General features: G+C 44.0%; 1 protein-coding gene across 6 annotated transcripts in view; it reads right to left on the bottom strand.

Moving 5' to 3' along the window:
• The window catches only part of DCLK1 (doublecortin like kinase 1), a 298,064-nt gene that overhangs the window by 130,363 nt on the left and 146,970 nt on the right, over positions 1–20,731 (bottom strand). For all 6 annotated transcript variants that reach the window (XM_032496299.1, XM_032496298.1, XM_032496295.1 and 3 more), the window contains exon 4: positions 19,099–19,198. In XM_032496299.1, coding sequence (XP_032352190.1) covers positions 19,099–19,198 — 100 coding nt within the window. The remainder of the gene's footprint in view (positions 1–19,098; positions 19,199–20,731) is intronic.

The raw sequence follows: 20,731 nt of genomic DNA, 5'->3' as shown, positions 1-20,731 counted from the left end.
GTTTGGGAGGATGGGGGGACGGGAGCAGGTAGGTCTGGGTTCATGTTCTGGTTCTGCTATGTATTAACTGTGTGATCTTGGGGACCCTCCACTTCCTTATTCTCATTCTAGAGAAAATCAGAGATACACAAATGAATACACACGGCCCAGCACCATACCCAGTCCATAAAGGACAATGGCTATTTTACGATTAGAAGTAGAGGAAGCAACGATGTTTCCATGCTGTAGATTTTTATATATTGCAGTTGCCGGATTACAAGGCATCATGTGTTAGACGTAAGTCTCCCACGCCTTTCTCAGAAGGGCGCCGGTTCTAAGAAGAATCCCCTTGAAGGGCCGAAGAGACCCAGGGGTCTGCTACGGCATCACGTTCATGAAGATTTCAGCATGTCTGGGGTTCAGCTCCTCCCAGCAGCAGCCAGGCAGTCAAAGCTGGAGCATTCTCTTAGCAGTACACCTCCTGTCCACACCATTCGCTGTGACAGTGTTCTGTGAAGGACTCCGGAGGTACCAAATGCGATTTTGCACAGCATTAACAATAACTGTGAGACATCAACTGAGTCTTACTTTCGCCTGGACACTACTCTTTATACAGTCTATTTACTTAATTCCCACAATAAACCTATGAGGTACAGATTATGGTTGGCTGCAACTTAGAGAGGGGAAACTGAGGCACAGAGCTATTTAAGTCTCAAAGCTAGTGCGGATCAGAGCCAGGACTGAAGCCAGGCAGTCCCGAGCCTGTGCGCTCAGCAGCTGCTCTGTTCTCCTGCTGGCTGACCAGAAGAAAGCTCAAAGTGTGAAGACACACAACGTGAGCCTGTCTGCATGTAACATGGACACTGGGTGACAGAGGGGCAGTAAGTCCTCAGGACTGTGTCTATCTGATCCTGGTGGTAGTCAGGGAACCTGGATGCTAGAACATCACTTGAGCTGCTTTCAATTCCTTTCAGGTCAAGCAGATTCATGCCTAGAGACCCAGCACAGCCAACCCGGGTCCTCATCCTGCCAGTGCTCGGGCCACCTGCCACAGGATAGGCACACCACCACCACCCCACAGCTGTTATGTGTGGGATACTGACTCCCAAATCTCCCCTCCCGTCTCCCTCAGGGAGCTGCCCACTTCGGTTTCCTGAGGACAGCATCACCAGGCAGCCAGGACACAGGAGCCCTATGTGGGGAGAGACTGCCTGGGACACCTACTCAACAGGGTAGCAACGGCCTCACTGGCGTGCCACTCCATTCAGCACATTTCTCCTTACAGTTCCTGCTAAATCAAAATACCCACCATTTGTCTGTCTAGCCATTTACTCTACCAACAGCGACTGCACTGTGCTGTGCTGCTCTGGCAGCCTCCTGAAGGGCACCAACAGAGATGCAAACAATTACGATCCAACGTGATCAGCTCAAACCCTGGAAGCACAGAGTGTTACAGTGACACAGGAGACAGCCAGGAGTTCCTCCTCGGGGCTCGGGAGGTTCCAGGAGAGTCCTCAGAGGTGATGACAGTGCCCTGGCTCTTAAAGGATGACCAAGAGTCCACCAGGTGGAGTGTGTGTGTGTGTCGGTGGGGAGCCTCCTGCAGAATGAGGGTCTGCTGTGTCTGGGAAGCTGGGTGCAGCAGGGAGCCCGGGGAAGGGGAGGGGAGGCACAAAGATACTGGGCAAACCTGTCCCATGTTGGGCACTGAGGAGTTAAAAGTGTATATAAAATATGAACTGTGTGCCTTCAAGATTATCATAATAAATTCAGGAAACCTTCATACTGAGACCCATGAGACAATGAGGGAAAAATAAAAGGCAGAACAAATGCAGATATGGGACTAAACCTTGTTCTAGCAAAAAAGAGAGGGCGCTTGGGCCTGTCCAAGAGGGGTCAGAAGGAGACGGTATTGCAGCCGTGTTTAAAATCATAGGCTGTGGGTGACCTAAGGCACTCACTGTTTACTTCAGTGTCCCAAGCGAACTGCCCTCAACCCCCACGTCTTCCCCAAGCAGACATCTCCTGTCTCTCCAACATGTCTGTGACTGCTTCTCTTTAAAGCCCCTTGATGTGTGCCAATGCCCCCTCGAATGCAAGCATATCAGCTGCAGGATCTGATTAAAGTCTGGAGTTTCTGATGTGAAGTAGGTAGGAACAAAATCATCTTTTTCCCTTCCTTCCTTCCTTCCTTCCTTCCTACTTTTTTTAAGAATGCGTGTTCCAGAGTATCCAGCGGGTCACTACAAAGGCTCTTCGTCAAGAAAATACCAGCTAGGCAAAGAGTTCTTGACTTGGAACCATGGATGAGTTTTAAGGATATACAACTTCTCGAAATTGAAGGCTTGTGTGTGTGTGTGTGTGTGTGTATAATACACGTATCTGTGCATGAAAATGTTTATTTTTCTGGGACAGGGACCAAAGCTCTCAATAAGTTCTCGTGAAGGAGTATATTCCCCAGAAGACTAAAAATCAGTGATTCAGACCAGGGCTCAGCAAACTGGAGCCTGCAAGCCAAACCTAGTCACTGCCTGTTCTTATAAATAAAGTTTTATTAGAATACAGCCCCTGAGCATTTATGTATTGTCTGCAGCTGCTTTCACACAACAGTAGAGCTGACGAGTTGCAACAAAAACTGATATGATCTGCTAAACCTAAAATATTTATCATCTGGCTCTTCACAGAAAAAAGAGCTGACCCCCAATGTGGACAATATTTTCTAGAATCATCCATTACACCTGGGCAGTTGCTTGCTAATAATTCACTACCCAAATCCAAAGGTAAGCAAATAATTTTAGAATCAAAGTTTCCTGGCTCTAACTGGCAAGTTCACAGATTAGTTGATATGCTATAGCCTGGCCCTTCTCCTGTTCTCCTTAGGAGTCCACAGGACAGGGGAGTGGCCAAGAGGGAGTCCAGCAAGAATTTTTCCAAGGAGACCCTGCCGCGGGCAGCCTGGGCCAGCTTCCTTTGCAAATTGCTAGAGAAGAGATAGTTAAGCAAGAAAATTATCATCACTCTAAATAGTTCAAGCACAGAGTCCTGCTGCTGGCTACAAACCAAAGATGAGAAATTATATAATTAGCCACAGCAGGTTTAAAAGACCATATAAAATATGCTAATGCTCTCACCACGCCAAGGCTAAGCTGTAGAAACGATGTCATCTATTAACTGGCCTAGCAGATCAGTCCAAATAAAGAGAAACATCCTAAGGGTATTTTTAAAATAATATAATCAGTCAGTTTGAGAGAAATCTTGTCTTGGGCTACACAATAGGTTAAGAAAAAGTTTTACTCCATTTTAATGTGTTTTAGGCTGCATATTTCTATCTCGATGCATTTTTGATTAACAGAATATTCATTTTACTATCTTAGTCAAGAATCTTTTTTGCATGTATTTTTTTTGTGGTTGTTTGGCAGAGCTCTCATCATTCTGATCTATCTGCGGGAAGATCGTGTGATGGATGTGGACAATTTAAATACATGCACTGAGAACAAAGCAAGCAGATACCATCTGAATACGACCACACGTGAACCTCAAGTCATGCAGCCTTCTTCTGTGTTAGATTTCTTCCGTGCTTGAAACCTTAAGAACTATACGCTTTACCTAAACTTGCAGTTTGTATGTGAAGCTAAGTGTGTGGTGTTAGGAGAGAGAACAAACTAACAAGTCTCTTGGTGAGAGGGGAAGAAATATTTGCAGAGCTAACCTTAATGCCAGGGCACCCCAGGAGTCTTATTCTACTCAGTAGGGCATCATCATATTCTGGAACCTCTAAACCTTCCTCTTTGGTTGCCACGTGGCCCTCATACCCTTTTCCAAGCTGCATTTATAAAGCGCTGCTATCTACCGTGGACGGCCTCTTTCTGTGAATTGTTTGTGGAGAAATTTTTCATCATAAATTGGCATCTCTCATATTCACTAACATCTTGTTCAGGTCAATGTTAAATAGTTCAAAATGAGGATCTAAAACCCATTCCACTTTAATCATGCAAGGGTTTCCAACATCCAAAAAAAAAAAACCCAAAACAATATCAAATCATAACATGTGTCCATTTCACCACAACTTCACAACGTGATTCTCAGCCACGTCATCTCAATTTAATCTTCACAGCAATGATTTGTGATTGGTACCATTTTGGTCTCCATTTTGCCAGTGGACACTGACTCAGAGAGGTTGAGAATTTTGTTTAGGGTCACACAGGTGAGGGCAGGAGCTGGTGGGAACCAGGACCCTCCCCCAGGGCTGGAGCTCTTCTGAGGGGGCTTTTAGGCTGATGTTGATGCCCCCGCCTGACTGATGCAAGCTCATATACTGGAACAAGCCTGGGACTGGATGTCAGCAGCCTGGCTTCAAGCCTCACCCCTTACCCTAGCCTGCTGGTTGACGTGGGGCAGTCAACTTAACTCCCCTGGGCTTCGGCTTCCTTCACATGTGAAATCGAAGAACTGAACAAGACATTCCCTAAGTTCTTCCAACCCTAACGATTAGGAATTTAATTGAGTAAGAATAACCCAGTTCCCAAGTGATCTGTCTGAAGGAAACGGATGTGGTTTCAAATACAAAGTACACTCAATAAGCAGAGGGACGGGATTTTGGATTTTACACATTTTTAGGTGATTCATAAAACAGGTCCCTCTCATTTAGCACAGCTCACTAAGAGCTGACTGTCTACACAGCTGCTAAAACACTTCTACGGTCCTGATACAGAAATCACACTTTCGAGATGGGAGTGTCAAAGAAGGGGGACCAGCCAGCCTCTCCCGAGTTTCTCTTCCACTGTTTGCAAAGAACCAAAGTCTTTGATAAATGCATTGTTTTTCTAACTCTGTCTTCGCGTTATAAGTGGTTGGTATTGTTATTGTTACAGAATTAACCTGGATGTTTCCCCTGATCTGGACAGGGCCCATGTTGTATAAGGAAAAATGTGTCTGGTCTTCTTCCTGGGTTCCTGGGAAGAAGTCTCTAAACCCTCAGAACTTCCCAAGTGACAGGAGCGTCCACAACATTCACGGCAGGTCCCTCGAATCACACCTGGCTTAGGCTAATGAGATGACTCAAGATGGAGAATGGTCATACCAAAAAGACCAGCCATATGATTTGAGGGTGTGATTTGAGGGGTTTTGAGTCATGTGATATCTCCCCACCCTCTTGGGACTAGGGGACCTACACACTGGGCGTTCAATCACGTGGCCAGTGATTCAACCAACCAGGCCTGTGTAATGAACCCCAATAAAAACTGTGTATTGAGCTCAGAGGAGCTTCCTGGTTGGTGAACAGTGGGTTCCTGGAGGGTGATGTGCCCTGACTCCACAGGGAAGGGCACAGAAGCTCTACCTCTGGGACCCTCCCAGCCTCGTGCCCTCTAAGTCTCTTCATTTGGCTGGTCTTGATTCATATCCTTTGTAACTGTAATCATAAGTATAGCACTTTGTTGAGTTCTGTATGTTCAACCAAGGTATTGAATTTGAGGGTGAGTTAAGAACCTTTGAATTGGTAGCCAGTGGGTGAGAAGTGTGGCTGGCCTTGGAACCACGTAATTGGCAACTGGTGTCTGAAATTAGGGTGACCTTGCTGGGGACTGTGCCCTTACCCTGGGAAGTCTGTGCTGACTCCGGGTAGTGAGTGTCAGAACTGCAGGGCAGCCCTGCAGCCCTCCACCGCTACAGAGCTCTGCGTGGGACAAGCAGGTGCACACCCACCTTGGGCTCTGGGCACTGTCCCCTCAGTCTGCAGCATCTCCCTCTCAGACCGTCATGGCTGGCTCTGTCACCTCCTTCAAGTCTTTGTTCAAATGCCACCTTCCTACTGAAGTATTCTCCAACTACAGTTGACCCTTGAACAACACGGGTTTGAACTGTGCGGGTCCACTTATACATGGATTTTTTTCAATAAACATCATACCTGTATTTTCACTTTACAGACCTTTAAATGAATGAAGTGTGGGGAAGAGTTTATGCTCAATTAGCGATCACAATATGTGGACTTGAAAGAACTAGGGTTTCAATTCCGATTCTATGCAAAAGGTTTCAGCATCCTGCCCTTGGGTGAGTCAAATTTCAATTTCTTTGTTTTTGAGGCAGAGAGAGCAGTATACATATTTTCAACTGTGCGGGGGTTGGTGCCCCTAACTCCCGTGTTGTTCAAGGCTCAATTGTACATTACTTACAGTTGCACCCCCCATCCTCCCACCCACCACGCCCCATACCGCCCTTTCTCCTCTTCCCTGCTTCAGTCTTCTTCATAGCACTGATCTTCTGATATTCTAGGTAATCTATTCATGACTGTACTTATCAAATATCTTCCTCTCCCAGAATATAAGCTCCATGTGGGCAAGAGTTTGCCCTCTTTAGTTCACTGTTATATACCTAGTGCTCAGGATGGAGCCTGGCACATAGTAGATATTCACTGAGTATTAGTCAAATTCAGTGGAATCTATATCCATATGCACACACACACAGATATAAGATCAGGCACCCTCCTACACTTAGCATATTCATCTAGCCCACCTTGCATATTTGGAAAACCCATTGTATAGGGTAACAGTTTATTTCTCACTTGAGGAAGACGAAACAACAGCACTCATTTTTCCATAGGCCTTTAAAACTAATCACAATATAAACTAATCTTCTGACTTCAAACGAAATTCTCAAAATAATTCTGCTGAAAGGCCATCAGGCGGGAAATGAACATCAAAAAAGTGATTAAAACATAGATTTAGCTAAATTGACACCCAGGTTGAGGGGCAAACCTATTACAAAAGAATACGTTTTGTTTTCTCCAGTGATAGTCAACTCAAAAGTTTTATAACCTCAGTTATCAAAAGTTGGGCAGGGAATTCTGTGGTTACAGCAAAGAAATGACTCAGCTGTCACACTGGTGGGACGCCCTGCAAGTGAACACAACTAACTAAACTAAAGGTAGAGGCTGATTTTGTCTTTGATCAAAATGATGCTAGCTTTCCCCTTGGCCTTCGCTCCTCCCCTCCCCTGCACCTACAGGTGTGGATTCTTTTAGTTTCATTGCTGGCATTTCTTGACAAGGCTGGCTGCTGTATTTTCTCGGCTTTGTCCTGATTATTTGATAAGATTCATATGAATTTAGAGAAACTCTTCTTCAGGTCAATTTTAGGTCTCCAAGAAAAGCGGGACTCCTGACTTCACAATGACTCTGCCTATTGTAACAAGAAGATAAGTCACTCACACAATTTTTTTTTTTTTGAATAAAAGCTTTATCCAATTTACTTATTTTTCAGATCCACCAGAGAGAGAAAATCCAGCTTTAGGCAGCAAAGAGTCATATAATGTCAGTATCTTATTGTATTTCTGAACACTTACAATAATGAAAATCTGTAAAGACAGCCTTCATCCACACACATATCAACTTATTACCCAGTTCTGAAACTCGATTTTAGAACTGCCTTCACATCAAGTATTTTTCCACAGTAATTTTTCACTTCATCTGCTTTCCGGTAAGTAGATATTTAACTTCTCAGAACTTTCTTCGTTGGAACCCCAAGAACGCTTGTCACACGGAAGGCTCTTGACACATGCGTGGATGTGGCGATTGAACCGGCGGGTTTCAAACAGGAACAAAAGCCTGAGTGCATATGCCCTGTGGACCCGTGTTAAGAGGAAGGTCCTAACTATACCCTCCCGTACTCAGGGGCACGTGTGGGTCAATGCAGGGGACAAAAGAACCTTCTGTCCTCCTCTGTGGGGCTGTTACCCGGCTGCAGGAAGAGAATGACCCAGCCAGCGCTGGGCACTGGATCTGAGGCTGGCTTCCCATCGCAACCCCTGAGGAAACATATGAAGATTATTGTAGCTTTTCATTTCTTTTTCTTTTTGTCTGAGAGCTTGCAGGCAGCTTTGCTGCTACTGGTCTTTGGCTTGACAGGCCTGTAGCAGCATAACTTAGCTGGGAAGAGCAGGGGCCTGGAAACAAGGCAGACCTTATTTCCACTCTGTGCTCTGCCAGTATTTATCCACAGGCAGAATTTGGATGTTTAAGGCTCTGAAATGGCCAGAATTAACGGCTAATGTTAGTAAGATGCTGGCTGGCATGGATATAATTCAAGTACTCGATAGAGGTTCAAACATGCAATTAAAGAAGGAGAACCTGGCTCGACATCACATCAGAAGCCCCCGGGAATTCAGCGGGCCACGAGCTAACCATGAGCCCGCATTGTTTGGCAACTGTTTAAAGAAACCGTCATCACTCTTAGGCTGCAATCTGAGTAAGTTTGAAGCCTCTATTAAGTAAGTTTATATTCTCTACACTATTTGAAGCCCCCAAGGACTCCTGCATCAGTTCTGGGTTTATTTTAAGGAGGATATTGCTGACCACAAAGTACCCAAAGTACCCAAAGAAATGTAACCAGGAGAGTAGGGTGGTCTTAAGACATCTTTGCCTAAAGAAATCAGGAGAAGAAAGCTTTGGGGAAGTTTCAGGTCTCCGTCCTCAAGCACCTGCAGGGCTGACAGGTGGAGCAGACTCCTCTGCATCCACTGATGTGGGTAATATTTCTTGGTCACTTATTATATTCACAGCACTGTGACGGGTGCTGTGGGAGACAGATTAATGAGACACAGGACCAACCTGAAGGCACTCGCAATCAAGTAAGATAAAATGCAAAGAGTCTGAGATCCCTGATTTTCAACCCAATTCTGTTACCCACTCAGTATGTGACCTTCAGCAGTTTCTTCACTTCTCTTAACCTGGCGTTTTTTATTTGTAGAGCAACACCGCAGTTTTCCTGAGAATTAAGTGAGATAAATAGCTATAAAAAGAATGGGAAATCAGTCATTGATTAAAACCAAGTAGATGGGGGAAGGCTTTACCGAAAAAAAAAAAAAAAGACAACTTTTGAATTGAACCTCAAAGGACAAGAGGGAGTTTGTTTTGGGTGATACGAGGAAAAGAAAGAAGAGCATTCGAGGTTGCTGGGACCGTGTGAGTGAAGGCAGAGATATGGAGAATGAACAATTCCTTTGGGATATCAGCAAATAATACGGCAGCTGGAGTGCAGAGGAAGAGTAAAGTGATGAGAATGGCTGGAAAGACACAAGGCTGAATTATGACCGCCCCAGAAGGCCATGCCATGGGGACCTGGGCAGTGGGGGGCCAGCCATGTGAATTTAGAAGACTTGGTCAATTCAAACATGGCTGGAGCCAGGAAAGCAAGTTCAAGAATCTCTGTAAGAGTCTAAGCAAGAGATGATGAAGAACTGACCCAGGAAAATGGCAGTGGTATTGGATGGAAAGCAGGGGGCAAAGCGTTGGATGTGAGGAGTGAGGGTGAGGGGTGAGTAAAGACGACTCCGTGTCTTACAACCTTCGTGTTAAGGAGAATGCTGCTGCCATGAACTAGCACAGGAAACACACAAGGAGAAACACAGTCGACCGAGAAGATGATGAGTTCAGTTGTGGGCTGTGCTGAATTTCAAGTGACCGTGAAATAGTAAGAAAGTTCACAATAGAAAGTTGGAAATATGATTCAGGAGCTCATAAGAGGAGTCAGGCTTAGAGACGTAGATTTGAGAGGAGATATATTTAAAGATTAAGAATGTGCTGTCAAACATAAACAAACTTGGGTTTGAACTCTGCCTTCCACACTAACTAGCTGTGTGGCCTCAGTCAAATTATTTATCATCAAAGGCGTAATTTCCTTAATTGTAAAATTGGGAAAATTATACGTACTTCAAAGGCTGTGCTTATTGCATACCATCTGGTTGCCATTTGTCACCGTCACCGTCTACCATAACCATCATTGCTGAAACCATTAAGGTGGAGGAACTTGGCTAGGAACAGAGAGTAATTATGCAGAAGAAAGGGGTGAGGAATGAATCTTAAGGAACTGTTAATAAGGGCTATACAGCAGAAGAACAAACCTGAAGAAGTTCAGAAACGGTCAGGGAGGTGGACAGAAGACCAGGACAGACCAAGAAGGACACAGGGGGAAATCATCAAAAGTGTCAAATGCTTTGAAGGAGTCAAGGAGGGAAAAAATGGAGAATATGGGACAAAATGATGCAAAGTGAAGGTTGTCTAGGGGAACTGTCACCTAAGTGGTAGAAGTGGAAGGCAGTTCCAAATGTAATAGGATTCCAGGGGGGAGGGTACAGCTCAAGTGATAGAGCGCATGCTTAGCATGCACAAGCTCCTGGGTTCAATCCCCAGCACCTCCTCTAAAAATAAATAAATAAACCTAATTACCTCCCAAAGCTTCCCCACCCTCACCCCCCAAAAAAGAAAATCCACAAATGTAATAGGATTCAAAATGGAATTTTCACCCAGACCCCAACGGGATGTGTATCAGGTACCAAAGTGAACTGTGAGATGGATCACCTTCCAGAAATGCCAAAGTAGACGTAAAGAAACAATTACATGCCTTAGTCTAAGAAAACGGACTAAGAAGACCCACTTTCAAAGGCATAAAAGGCTTAAGTCATGAGAGAGAAGGGGAATTTGTAAGGATTCCATTAGAGACAGCTGTGCCGTGAAGACCCTCATTCCAAGAGGGGAGATGCTCCCCCTCCCCTCAGGTGGGGCCGCCCTGGGAGGTGTTAAGAGCTCGTTAGTGTCATCTCTGGATGCAGGGAAATAACAGACCGGAGGCTGAGTGCTTGGCTTCCACCCGAGAACACTGGCAGCAGAGTAAAGGAGATCTGGCTGCACTGAGCGGCTTGCTGCTGGGGCCAAGGGCATATGAGTGTTGTGATGGATCTGAGGGAGTGAGTTGGCAGGAAGATAATTTAAATTCTTCCCAAGAGGATCACGTGAGGCCAACAGGGAGAGCTTTGGAAAATAAGAACCAAGGGAGAATCTCCAAAGCTGGAAGAAACTGAACTGACTCTCACTGCAATGTTCCCAGTGAGCATCCCCAGAGAACCCATGAAAACACAAGAGAAGTTGTCTCTGAAGAGCATCTGCTGGCCCAGAGCGCAGGAGCCCTGCTACCGCAGTGCGGTCATGCGAGGACTCCCCCTCTTCCTCATCACCTGCTCCACTGCCCCCTTCCCTACTCTGAGCCTGGAAGGACCAAAAACAACAGGAAGGAGGCAAATAAAGGGGAGAGAAGGTATCAACCCACTTTTTTCCTTCAGAGGAGGACCTCACTACATGGGGCCCCAGACAGGTTAAGGACAAAGAACTCCAATTCCGAATGACTACTGCACGGGACTGGGTATTTCCACTTCTGAACTGAGATGGGATTTGTAGCTAGAAGAGTCCATAACACTTTTTACTATCTTAGGAGGGAGCAGAAAAGTCTTGAGAGATTCACCCAAGTGTCATTTGGTGGCAAAAGAAAAACTTTCACCACCATTTAAAGTTAAAAGATAGCGGAAAACAGTCTTGTAAATGAAAAAACAAAACAAAACAAAACAAAACCATAATTCTTGTGTTCTCAAAGTACCATTTACCCAAAGGTATAAAAAGTGAGTCAGGATGAGGAAATGGAGGCTTCAAGGACAGTAGTTTTTTTAAAGCTGTTTGGCAGAGACAGAAAGGGCATCGTGGTTTATTGAGATGATTGACAGCTCTTTTAGGAGAGGAGACATTTAGGCAGGGCCACGGACTGAGGAGAAAGAGACAGTAAAGCTAGGGTAAAGTAACACATCCTCGAGAACAGTAGGACAGGAATGCTGATATGGTAAGGTCACAAACAAGAGAGAAGACAAAATCAAGAACACTGTGATTGCCGTTAGAAAGGAAGAGAGACTCTTCTTCCTTTGCAAGATGGGAGAAGATGAATGAAGACATAGGGTCTAGAAGAAAAGGAAAATAAAACAGTTTACTCTGAATGACTGCTCATCATGGCAGTTTAGGAGGAAAGCTCGTCTTTTAAGAATGAAGGCAGTGGGTGGTTTGCATTACTCTGGAGGGTGGAATTAGGACCACTGTGCACAAGCTAGAGAGATTTTTTTTTGGCTCAATGTAAGAGAAAACTTATTAAAAATCAGCACCAGTGGACAGTGGAACTGGCCTTCTTGTAAAGGTGTAAGCTGCCAAAGCAGAGGGTTCTAGTTGGGGATGGATAAACAACTGTTGCAGTGCTGTCAGGAGGGAGAGTGAACTCACGGCCTCCAAGACTCTTAGTGTACAGAATTCATTCTCAATGTTATATTTTGTAGGCAGTCTCATGTGAACAATTCAGGTGTCACTGTTACTGAATACAATAAAAAGAAGCCCATGAGGACTTGAAGAGAAAGTGTGAAGAAAAGATTTCATGTGTTATACAACATCTTGCTTTCCTAAGTAGAAAATCATCTATTTGCAGAAAAAGAACTAACTTGTGCCTTGAGTTAAGAGTCTGTCTCCAAAGTATAATATGTCTATGTCTCTAACATATCTGTATGTCTCCAAAGGTTGGCAGTGGATTAAATTAGAAAGTATCACTCTGTTCTGGGGAACTTTATGTTTATGCATGAGCTAAAATGTAGCCATGGTGGAGGAAGTCTCCAGAACCCTTTGAGTTTTCCCACTGCTAAGAGGCAAATGGGAACTTGCTGACAAGAGCAAAGCACATTAGCCAACGGGCTCTCTGTTCAGAACTCAAAACAAACAAACAAAAACCTAAAATCCCCTGTTTCAAACATGAGGCTGCATTCTAGAAATCAATGTAATCAGGGGTGATCATACCAGATTTTCTATATGACAATGAAGAAACTTGGCAGTTATTCAACAAGACAGTCACAATGTTTTTTTGAAATAAGAACTGTACATTCCTAACATTAACATCTATTAAAGCAATAAAATATTCCAGCATCAAGTACCAGGCATCTCAAAGAAATCTGGCCACAGATTCAATTTAAACTGGCAATGTGATCCAATTAAAATTTAAATGGATAAAGAATTGTCAGTCTGTTGTGACCCATTAGATGTTTAACCACAATATTTTTTCAAAGACGTAAAATATACAAGAACTTCAAGCAACAATCAATATTCTGAATCAAAGTGTAGCACTTATGATCCTTTGACATCTTCAGACATAAGCAATATTAAAAGTCACATGAAAGGTCAGATTTCATGGAAGTGTTACTGCCTACAATTATGTGTACCAGCGCACTGCCCGGCACGTGGTAAGTCAGCTTACTTATTGAATAAATGAATGGATGCAGGAAAAAAGGAGTGAAGTTTGTTAGCAGTAGCTCAAAAGCCACTTTGTGAGGAGGTACCATCCATCCATCCAGAGAGCATCTTCCTAGTGTTCCAAATGACTTTGTGGTTTCTCAGTGTCACTAGCCCCAGGATAGAGCAGCAGGGCCATTAAAATCCCTTTGACTCAAATCTACGTGGACCTAAGGGCTGGGTCTCCTGAACACTGTCAGTTTTAGAAGTCTGAGTGGTTCTAAATGCGGTTTGGTTTAATATTCCAGAGATTCCCTCCAGCAAAAGGTGGACATCTTCAAAAGTCCCTTAATTTTCTCTTACCTCCACCACAGGAATACAAGTTGAGAATGGGGTTGGGTGGGGGGAAGCCATACATAATCACTTTTTGGTTCTAAAGAGCACCAAAAGCAAATCATGGTGACATCTGCCTCCAATTAGGCCCCGCCAGTGCATCTACGTGGCTGAGTCCAGCTGCAATCCACCAGGAGATATATTTCAGCTGAGGTGTCATTCACTGAACATCGCTCACTAAGTAATAAGGAACACAGTTTTCAACGTGCTTTGACATTTATTATTTCATTTGAGGTCCATTACAACCCAGAGGAGGAAAGGTGTTTCACAGAATGGGAAGCAGGCTTGGAGATGAAGAGACCACACAGCAAGGAGGACACGGCGCTGGGACTAGACTTTGTCTTCTAATCCTGCTCCGATGCTGTTTCTACTACTCCAGGTTCTAATGCTTGTCTCTTATCGCCTAGAGTTGGGGAAAGCAATCAGGATCCTGCGGTGCATGGCGCCTGATGTAGCTCATCTCATTCAGAACTTGAGTCTCTGGAAAGTGGTCAGGATGGAGGATTTCTAGAAACATTTATCAAGTGGATCCTGGGTACCTGACACCACGGGGGGGGGGGGTCCATAAGAGAAGCTGAGGAAATGACCCTTTTAGAAGTACATCCCCAGGAAGAACACTGTACTCCAGATGGGTCTGTCCAGTGCAGGGAGAAGCCAGACCGGCATTCCCCAGAGACAGGACCGTGTGCGTGGACACACGCTCCACAGCCCTCAAGTCACAGTGCAGTTTTCAACTTTCAGTAACTTCAGAAGTATAAACGCTATAAACTTAACAAAAAAAGCCAAGTGAAAGCTCAATTATTTAAGTTTCTTCTATACGCCTATGCGATACTTACTATACTTCTAAGTTTGATGAATTTTGAATAGCTTTTTTCATTTTAATTTTTGTTTCAGTCAACATTCGCCATCTCCCATCAGAGGGGCTGAAACGTTTTATAATACATGATATGCCTACAATTCAAACAGCAAATAAGCCACATCTCACAATACGCCTGCAGTCTACTGAAAGCAATTTTCACATGTGCTGCTGTTAAAACTACAAACTGCACTGCTCCTGGTCAAATTCTTAATAAAATATCCCTAGAGAGCTGCTTTTTGTTTATACCAATTCAATTTTCCCTTTCTAGATACAATCCACCCTGTTAAAATCCTTGTGGATTCTCATCTGTCTTCGACCATATTTGGGCCCCTCCCATGTGATTTCATCTACACACCATCGACCTTCTCAAATGGGCATTTCCAGCCACGCTAAACTATGCAGAATCCAAGTCAGACCCTTGGGGTGTGACTCGCAGCCAGCAGCCCCTCCCTTCAGGGACCTTATGGGCCAATTCTGATACAGATCTCTTCCAGTATCTTCCACGTCAACCTATAAAACAGTACCTTTTGAACAGGGCAGTTCAATCAATTAAAAAGTACAAGTACCTCTATCATTCAGCCCATATACTTTCAATCTTAGTCGAGGAGATTTCAAGAGGGCTCTGTCCAATGCACTGCTGAAATTCTCAGACCATCCCACAGCATTCTTCAGATCTGCCAGGTGGGTGACTATCAATGAAAGGTAAGGGGAGGAGGCAGCCTTGTCATAGCCCTGTTGTCAGTGTATTCTACTAATTATGGTAAAGCTGTAACTGCAAATCTTAGACAGGTCAAAACAAATAAACAGAAATGAGTTTACTTGTATCTCAAGTTCAAATAAAATCCAGACAACTCCAAACAATATTTGTTGTTGAATTGTGTACCCCCCCGCCACCTCTCCCCATCAAAAAAAAAAAAAAAAAAAAAAAAAAGATACGTTGAAGACCTGACCCTGGTACCTGTGAATGTGACCTTATTTGGAAATAGCATCTGTTTAGCAGATGCAACCAAGTTGAGATGAGGCCGTGCTGGATTCAGGTGAGCCCTAATCCAATACCTGGCATCCTTCCAAGAAGAGGGCAGTTTGGACACAGAGAAGGCCACGCGGAGAACGGACGCAGACACTAGACTGATGCTACGGCAAACCAGGAAAGCCAAGGATTGTCAGCAACCATTAGAAACTAGGAAGAGGCAAGCAGGATTTTTCCTTAGAACCTTCAGAAGGAGCCTAGCCCTTCCAGCACCTTGATTTTGAACATCTGGCCTCCTGAACCATTAGAGAGTCAGCTTCTGCCAGTTTTGTTTTTGTTTGTTGAAGACGGAGGTAGTTTCCATGACTGCTGACCTTCGGTTCAGATGAGGAAGAACCACTGATTGTTAAGGTGTCTGACTGCTTTGCCTTTTCAGCTTTGGAGAGGTCAGGGAAAAATACTATCAAGGAAATGGGTACTTTGTTACGACCCTAGGAAACCAATACAACACCTAAGCAAAAACAAGTAAGTATAAACTCATGCCTCTTAGCACTGGGATCAAGACCCTTCAGGAAACGGTAAAAAGAGAGGATGAGTGAGATTTGGAGGCCTGAGCAGGGGGCAGGCATGGGAGGGGTGAAGTAACTGAGTGAAGAAACCGGCCAAGCGGGCTTTGAGGCGGGGGAGGTGGGGGCGAACAGAAGGGGAAACCAGGAGCAGATGTCCCACACACACCCACCCCGGGTGTGAGGTCTGCATTCCTCCACAAAAGCCCGTCACTTTTTAATGGCAACGAATCACAAACTCATCAGTTTATCATCAATATACACGCAAAACCATGTTAAGCCTCCTGTCTCCAATTTGGCATTTTCCTTGACGTTTCATCGTTTCTAAATCAGACCACAAGCCACGCCTGGGAAGGATCCGCTGGCCTGTCTGTCTCTATATATAGCGCCAGGGCCGTAGCCACCATTTTCGAAGGAGCTAGGGCTCCAGTGATTGATGACGATATTGCTAAAACGGTTACATTTTCAGCTGGAAGCAGGAAAGCATTTTTTTTCCATGTGAAAACTTCGGGGAGGAAGGAGGCTCCCCTCGCAGTTTCTAATTACTGATCTGGCTCCACTGCAGCCCCGCGAAATAAACGTCCTTAACGGCAAGATGCCGCCCTGGAAAGACCTTAAGAGCTGTCTCCAGAAGCTTTCCCAGCAGTAATTAGGGGGATGTATTATTGCTAATCCTGAACACACTGGGAGCTGGGTTAATTTTGAGAGCTAAAATAAAAGTGCCGCCTTGTGGCAGAAGACCACTTCCGGCGCCATTCAGTCAAGCAGAGCCCTTCGGTCTGAAGACGGCCGGGCCCCTGCTGGCACTCCTTTGAGGAAGCCACTGTGGAACAGGCCAAATGAAGCCTCGTCGTGCAAATATCGTTTAGCAAGTGCAGATAAGCTGGGCTAAATCATGCTCAGAGCACTTAAAAAAAGATTCCAATGTTAATGCACCAGCACTAGAACAGGATGTACAAGCCACAGGGAAACCGCGGTTGTCGGCGTGTGAATTTAGTCGCAGGGTGGGTTCATCCAAGGAAGCAAAATCTCAGTTTAGATTCCCTCTCTACCTCCTTCCTCCCGTCCACGTGTTTCTTTAAGGATGGGGGAGGACACTGTTACTCAGCAAATGTGTTTCACACCAAGAAATGCTTGGGGTATATTCATCCCGGGAAAGGATGTGAAGTTCTCACTTTCTCACTAAAATAGTTCGGAGAGGTCCTCCAAAGGGCCAAGCCACACATGACGGGCACTGTCTCTGGTGCTTGTGGGCGCACACACTGGTGTGTGTGTGGTGTGTGTGTGTGTGTATATATATATATATACACATTCTTATTAATGAGGAAGGTTTCTAAAAGGAAATCACAAGGGATTTTCGGGTATTTTTCTGATGTACTTTTCAGAAAGCCCCACTGCCCATCATCCCCGGTGAACACGAGTTGGCTGCAGCATCAGGGGTTGAGAGCATATTGTCAAGAGGAAAAGCCCAGCCCCAAGGCCACGCCCAGCAAGGCTGGGCCGGGGAGAGGCCCCAGGTATACCTGGGGGCTGGGCAGAGATGGAGGGCTTGGGAACCCCAGGCCAACTCCGCTGATTAGCAGCTGAGCCGGATTCCAGCTCGAGTCTGACAGGCTGCTTTTGGTATCAAAGCCACAAATGACACTTTGATTTCAGAATGCATCTGGTCTCTTGGACCGTTTTATCAGAAACAGCTATTTTCTTTAAATTGAAAGTCCAGGCAGTTTATTTTTCTCCAAACTGTGCTGCTGGCTCTTCTGCCTGATTCCTAATATTCTCTTGTTTTTGCACAATGCAAAGCTGTTGCATCTTGAGGGAAGGGTGGGGTGGGGGAGGCCCTCCCCGAGGACCTTGTATGTATGACAGATTTACATAAATCTTTGCCCCCAAAGGGCACGTCCATCAGAGACGAAGATGGAAGGTATTTAGAGAAAACTTACTTTGAGGGGAAGAGATACCAAATCACTCTCCCAGTTAAGCTTTTTGAACCAAAATAACTTAAATCTCTTCAAATGATACATGTATATAAACTTTTATAGGGCATTTAAAGTTTTCAAGATTAAGGGGCAATCTCTTTTATTCTTACCCCTCCCTGTGTGCCCTAAGTCATTTTAGTTGATTCTTTTTTCTTTTTCTTTTTCTTATTTTCTTTTTTTTTGCAGGGGGGAGGTAATTAGGTTATTTATTTGATTTTTCAGTGGAGGTACTGGGGATTGAACCCACTACCTCATGCATGCTAGGCATGCACTCTACCACTTGAGCTATGCCCTCCCCCATCACTTAAAAATAATGAAATAATTGTAGTCTGTTTAAATGCATGCAGCTGGTCTATATATGTGCATATAAACACATGTGACTGTGCATCAGAACAGCAGCAGTACTGGTGTGGGAGCCACTAGGTCACATCCCTTATCCCATCATGTTAGTGCTCCAGTATTTCTCATCCACGGGGTCAAAAGTTCACTAATTTATCTGCATTCCTCTAAGCAAGAAATTCATTATCACTTCAGAAAGCATTTCCAACCAGCAACAATTTGAATTGTCAACAAATAGGTACCATTTCCCTAATCAAATCAGAAGTAATTTTATCCAGGAAAGGTCTCTCTGTTCAGGGACATAATCTTCCCTGTGATGCCATTAAGATTCCGAGATGATTTATGGTATCAAAAACCATCACCTTTCACATTCATTTCCTAAGATGCATCGTTCCCTTCTCTATTACAGAAAATCACATTTCATTGTTAATGGAAGGAAGCTACCCTCTTTTTTTTTGATCTCTCACAGATGCTAATGCTGTACAAATTCTGAACTATTTAAAGGAAAAGGATACGAAGCCAACTTTCTCATTTAGGAACTAAAGGATAAAGGAGGCCATGTGAAAGCTAAGTCTAGACACATACTCAATAATTTGATGATTACACATCTTTCAACTATACATTTTGAGAAACATATATAATTGAAAATGTAGACATCTGTACCATGATTTTCTATAGAACATTCATTTAGTTCTGAAATGGTTATAAATTAACCATTGGTAATTTACTCCTTTAAATGATTTAACCTTTCCAATGATCATTTCATCTGTTTTCTATATAAAAAAAAAATCAAAGAAATTCGAGATATGGAAAAGCCATGTTGGTTGAGGATCTGAAACTGATTTGGTAGCTTTCGGGTTGACATAATCTTGGCCTGGTGCAGCTCATTTTGGAAAGCTGCCTCAAATTTCCCCTGGTTTTGAACTTTTTTTTTTCCTTACCACTTTCATCTAGCAAGAAATCATCCTGGTAACGGAACTTCTCCGGTCCACATGCAATAAAAATGTCATCGTCACCAAAAAAGTCTTGAAGGCACATCACCTACAAGAGAAAAGCATGACACTCAGCAAGGGGTCAGCAGAACAGCAATTACAACAATGCGTCTCTGCAAGTGGACATCTGCATAAAGCCACTTCCCATCTAATGGAATCAACAGGGCAACTTCTCCAGAGGAATTTCAAAAGCGGGTTTCGAGCATCTGTTACTAGTAAGAAACATGTTATATCTCGGTGGTGCAGGAAGATGGGATAAGGAAAATAGAACCAGCAACTGTCACATTTATGACTTGATATATCAATAGGCTATGAGGTAAGAGCCCTTTGTTTTCATAACAGAGTGGATGCCGCAACATGTGATGAAGGAACGCTCCTTTACTCTTCTGAATGCAATATTCCATGATGGCAAGAAAAGTCAGCATATGATTTTAGCAAATGAGTATGTTTTTCAGTGACTGATGCCATGGTTGCCATGCACATGATGATCATTGGGGTAATCACCTCTTTTAGACCCATTCTACCTCTGGTTGACACAAAAATAGCACCCTTCATAAAAGGAATAATAGAAAAGGTAAGTTATTTCTGAGATTTAGATTTGGCAGTAAGGCAACTGCATGCCCTTCCACTCAAACTGTGTGGAACTATAACATCCCCAGGGGCTCCCCGACTTGCAGTCACACAAAGGGAAAGTTTTAAAACAACCTTGGAATATTTATTCAACTTCTTCTCCAAAATGAACATTGAGAGTGAAATGTCGTTTTTCAAGTACATGTGGTCAAGATAAATAATTTCAAGCATATTGCTCTCTGTCTGTGGATATGTGGTGTAATTTTTTTGTTCTTGTTCACAGTATGTATGATGCCAGCAGAAGGCACTGAAAACACTGCTGATTTCTATCTATTTTCAATTTTCTTTGACTACTTGGAGTAAACCATAAAGTGGTCTACTGAAGGCACCATTCAGAGCTGTATGAAATAGACATTCTTATTTAACTGTTGCATTTTCCCTTGGATATTGGAGGACCAGAGACAAGCCTTCCTGTCTCTGATGTGAGCTATCTGTGTTTCCTATGAACCCCCCCCCCCTTATCCTTTGGTAGTTTTATCCACAGAGCATCTCTGGGGTTCTTCTCCCTCCTACAGCACCACCCTGACAAGTCCAAGGTGTTTTAAGACTTACAGAAGTAAGGTGGGAGAACACAGCATCATTTAGAGTCCCAAATGAAGTGATGTGCAGGCTTCAGATAGTTTTTCCAAATAATCTCTCATTTCCAAATAATCACTTATTGCTGAGGTTTTGAGAATGCTAGTTCTCTAACAGTTTGATAGTAAGCATGGAGTATGAGTGAGGCACAGTCAGTGCTTATTCTGTCTGTAAAAGCTTGAAGACAAGCTTTAAAGAGGTGATTTAAAGATTTAAAGAGGGACACTGTAATCATCGAGCTAGATGGACAGAAGGTCTTCAAGAGTGTGTCGGAAGCTCTGATAGCCCACTTGGGTTATAGACAGGCCCTTTGAATTCAGAACCCACTCTCTGTTTCTCTCCTCTCTTTCTGTCCAATTCCAACCATGACGCTGTT

Source organism: Camelus ferus, chromosome 14 (assembly GCF_009834535.1).
Source record: "Camelus ferus isolate YT-003-E chromosome 14, BCGSAC_Cfer_1.0, whole genome shotgun sequence".
Lineage (NCBI taxonomy): Eukaryota > Metazoa > Chordata > Mammalia > Artiodactyla > Camelidae > Camelus > Camelus ferus.
Note: the sequence above shows the minus strand (reverse complement) of the source record. Positions and strands in the feature narration are given on the sequence as shown.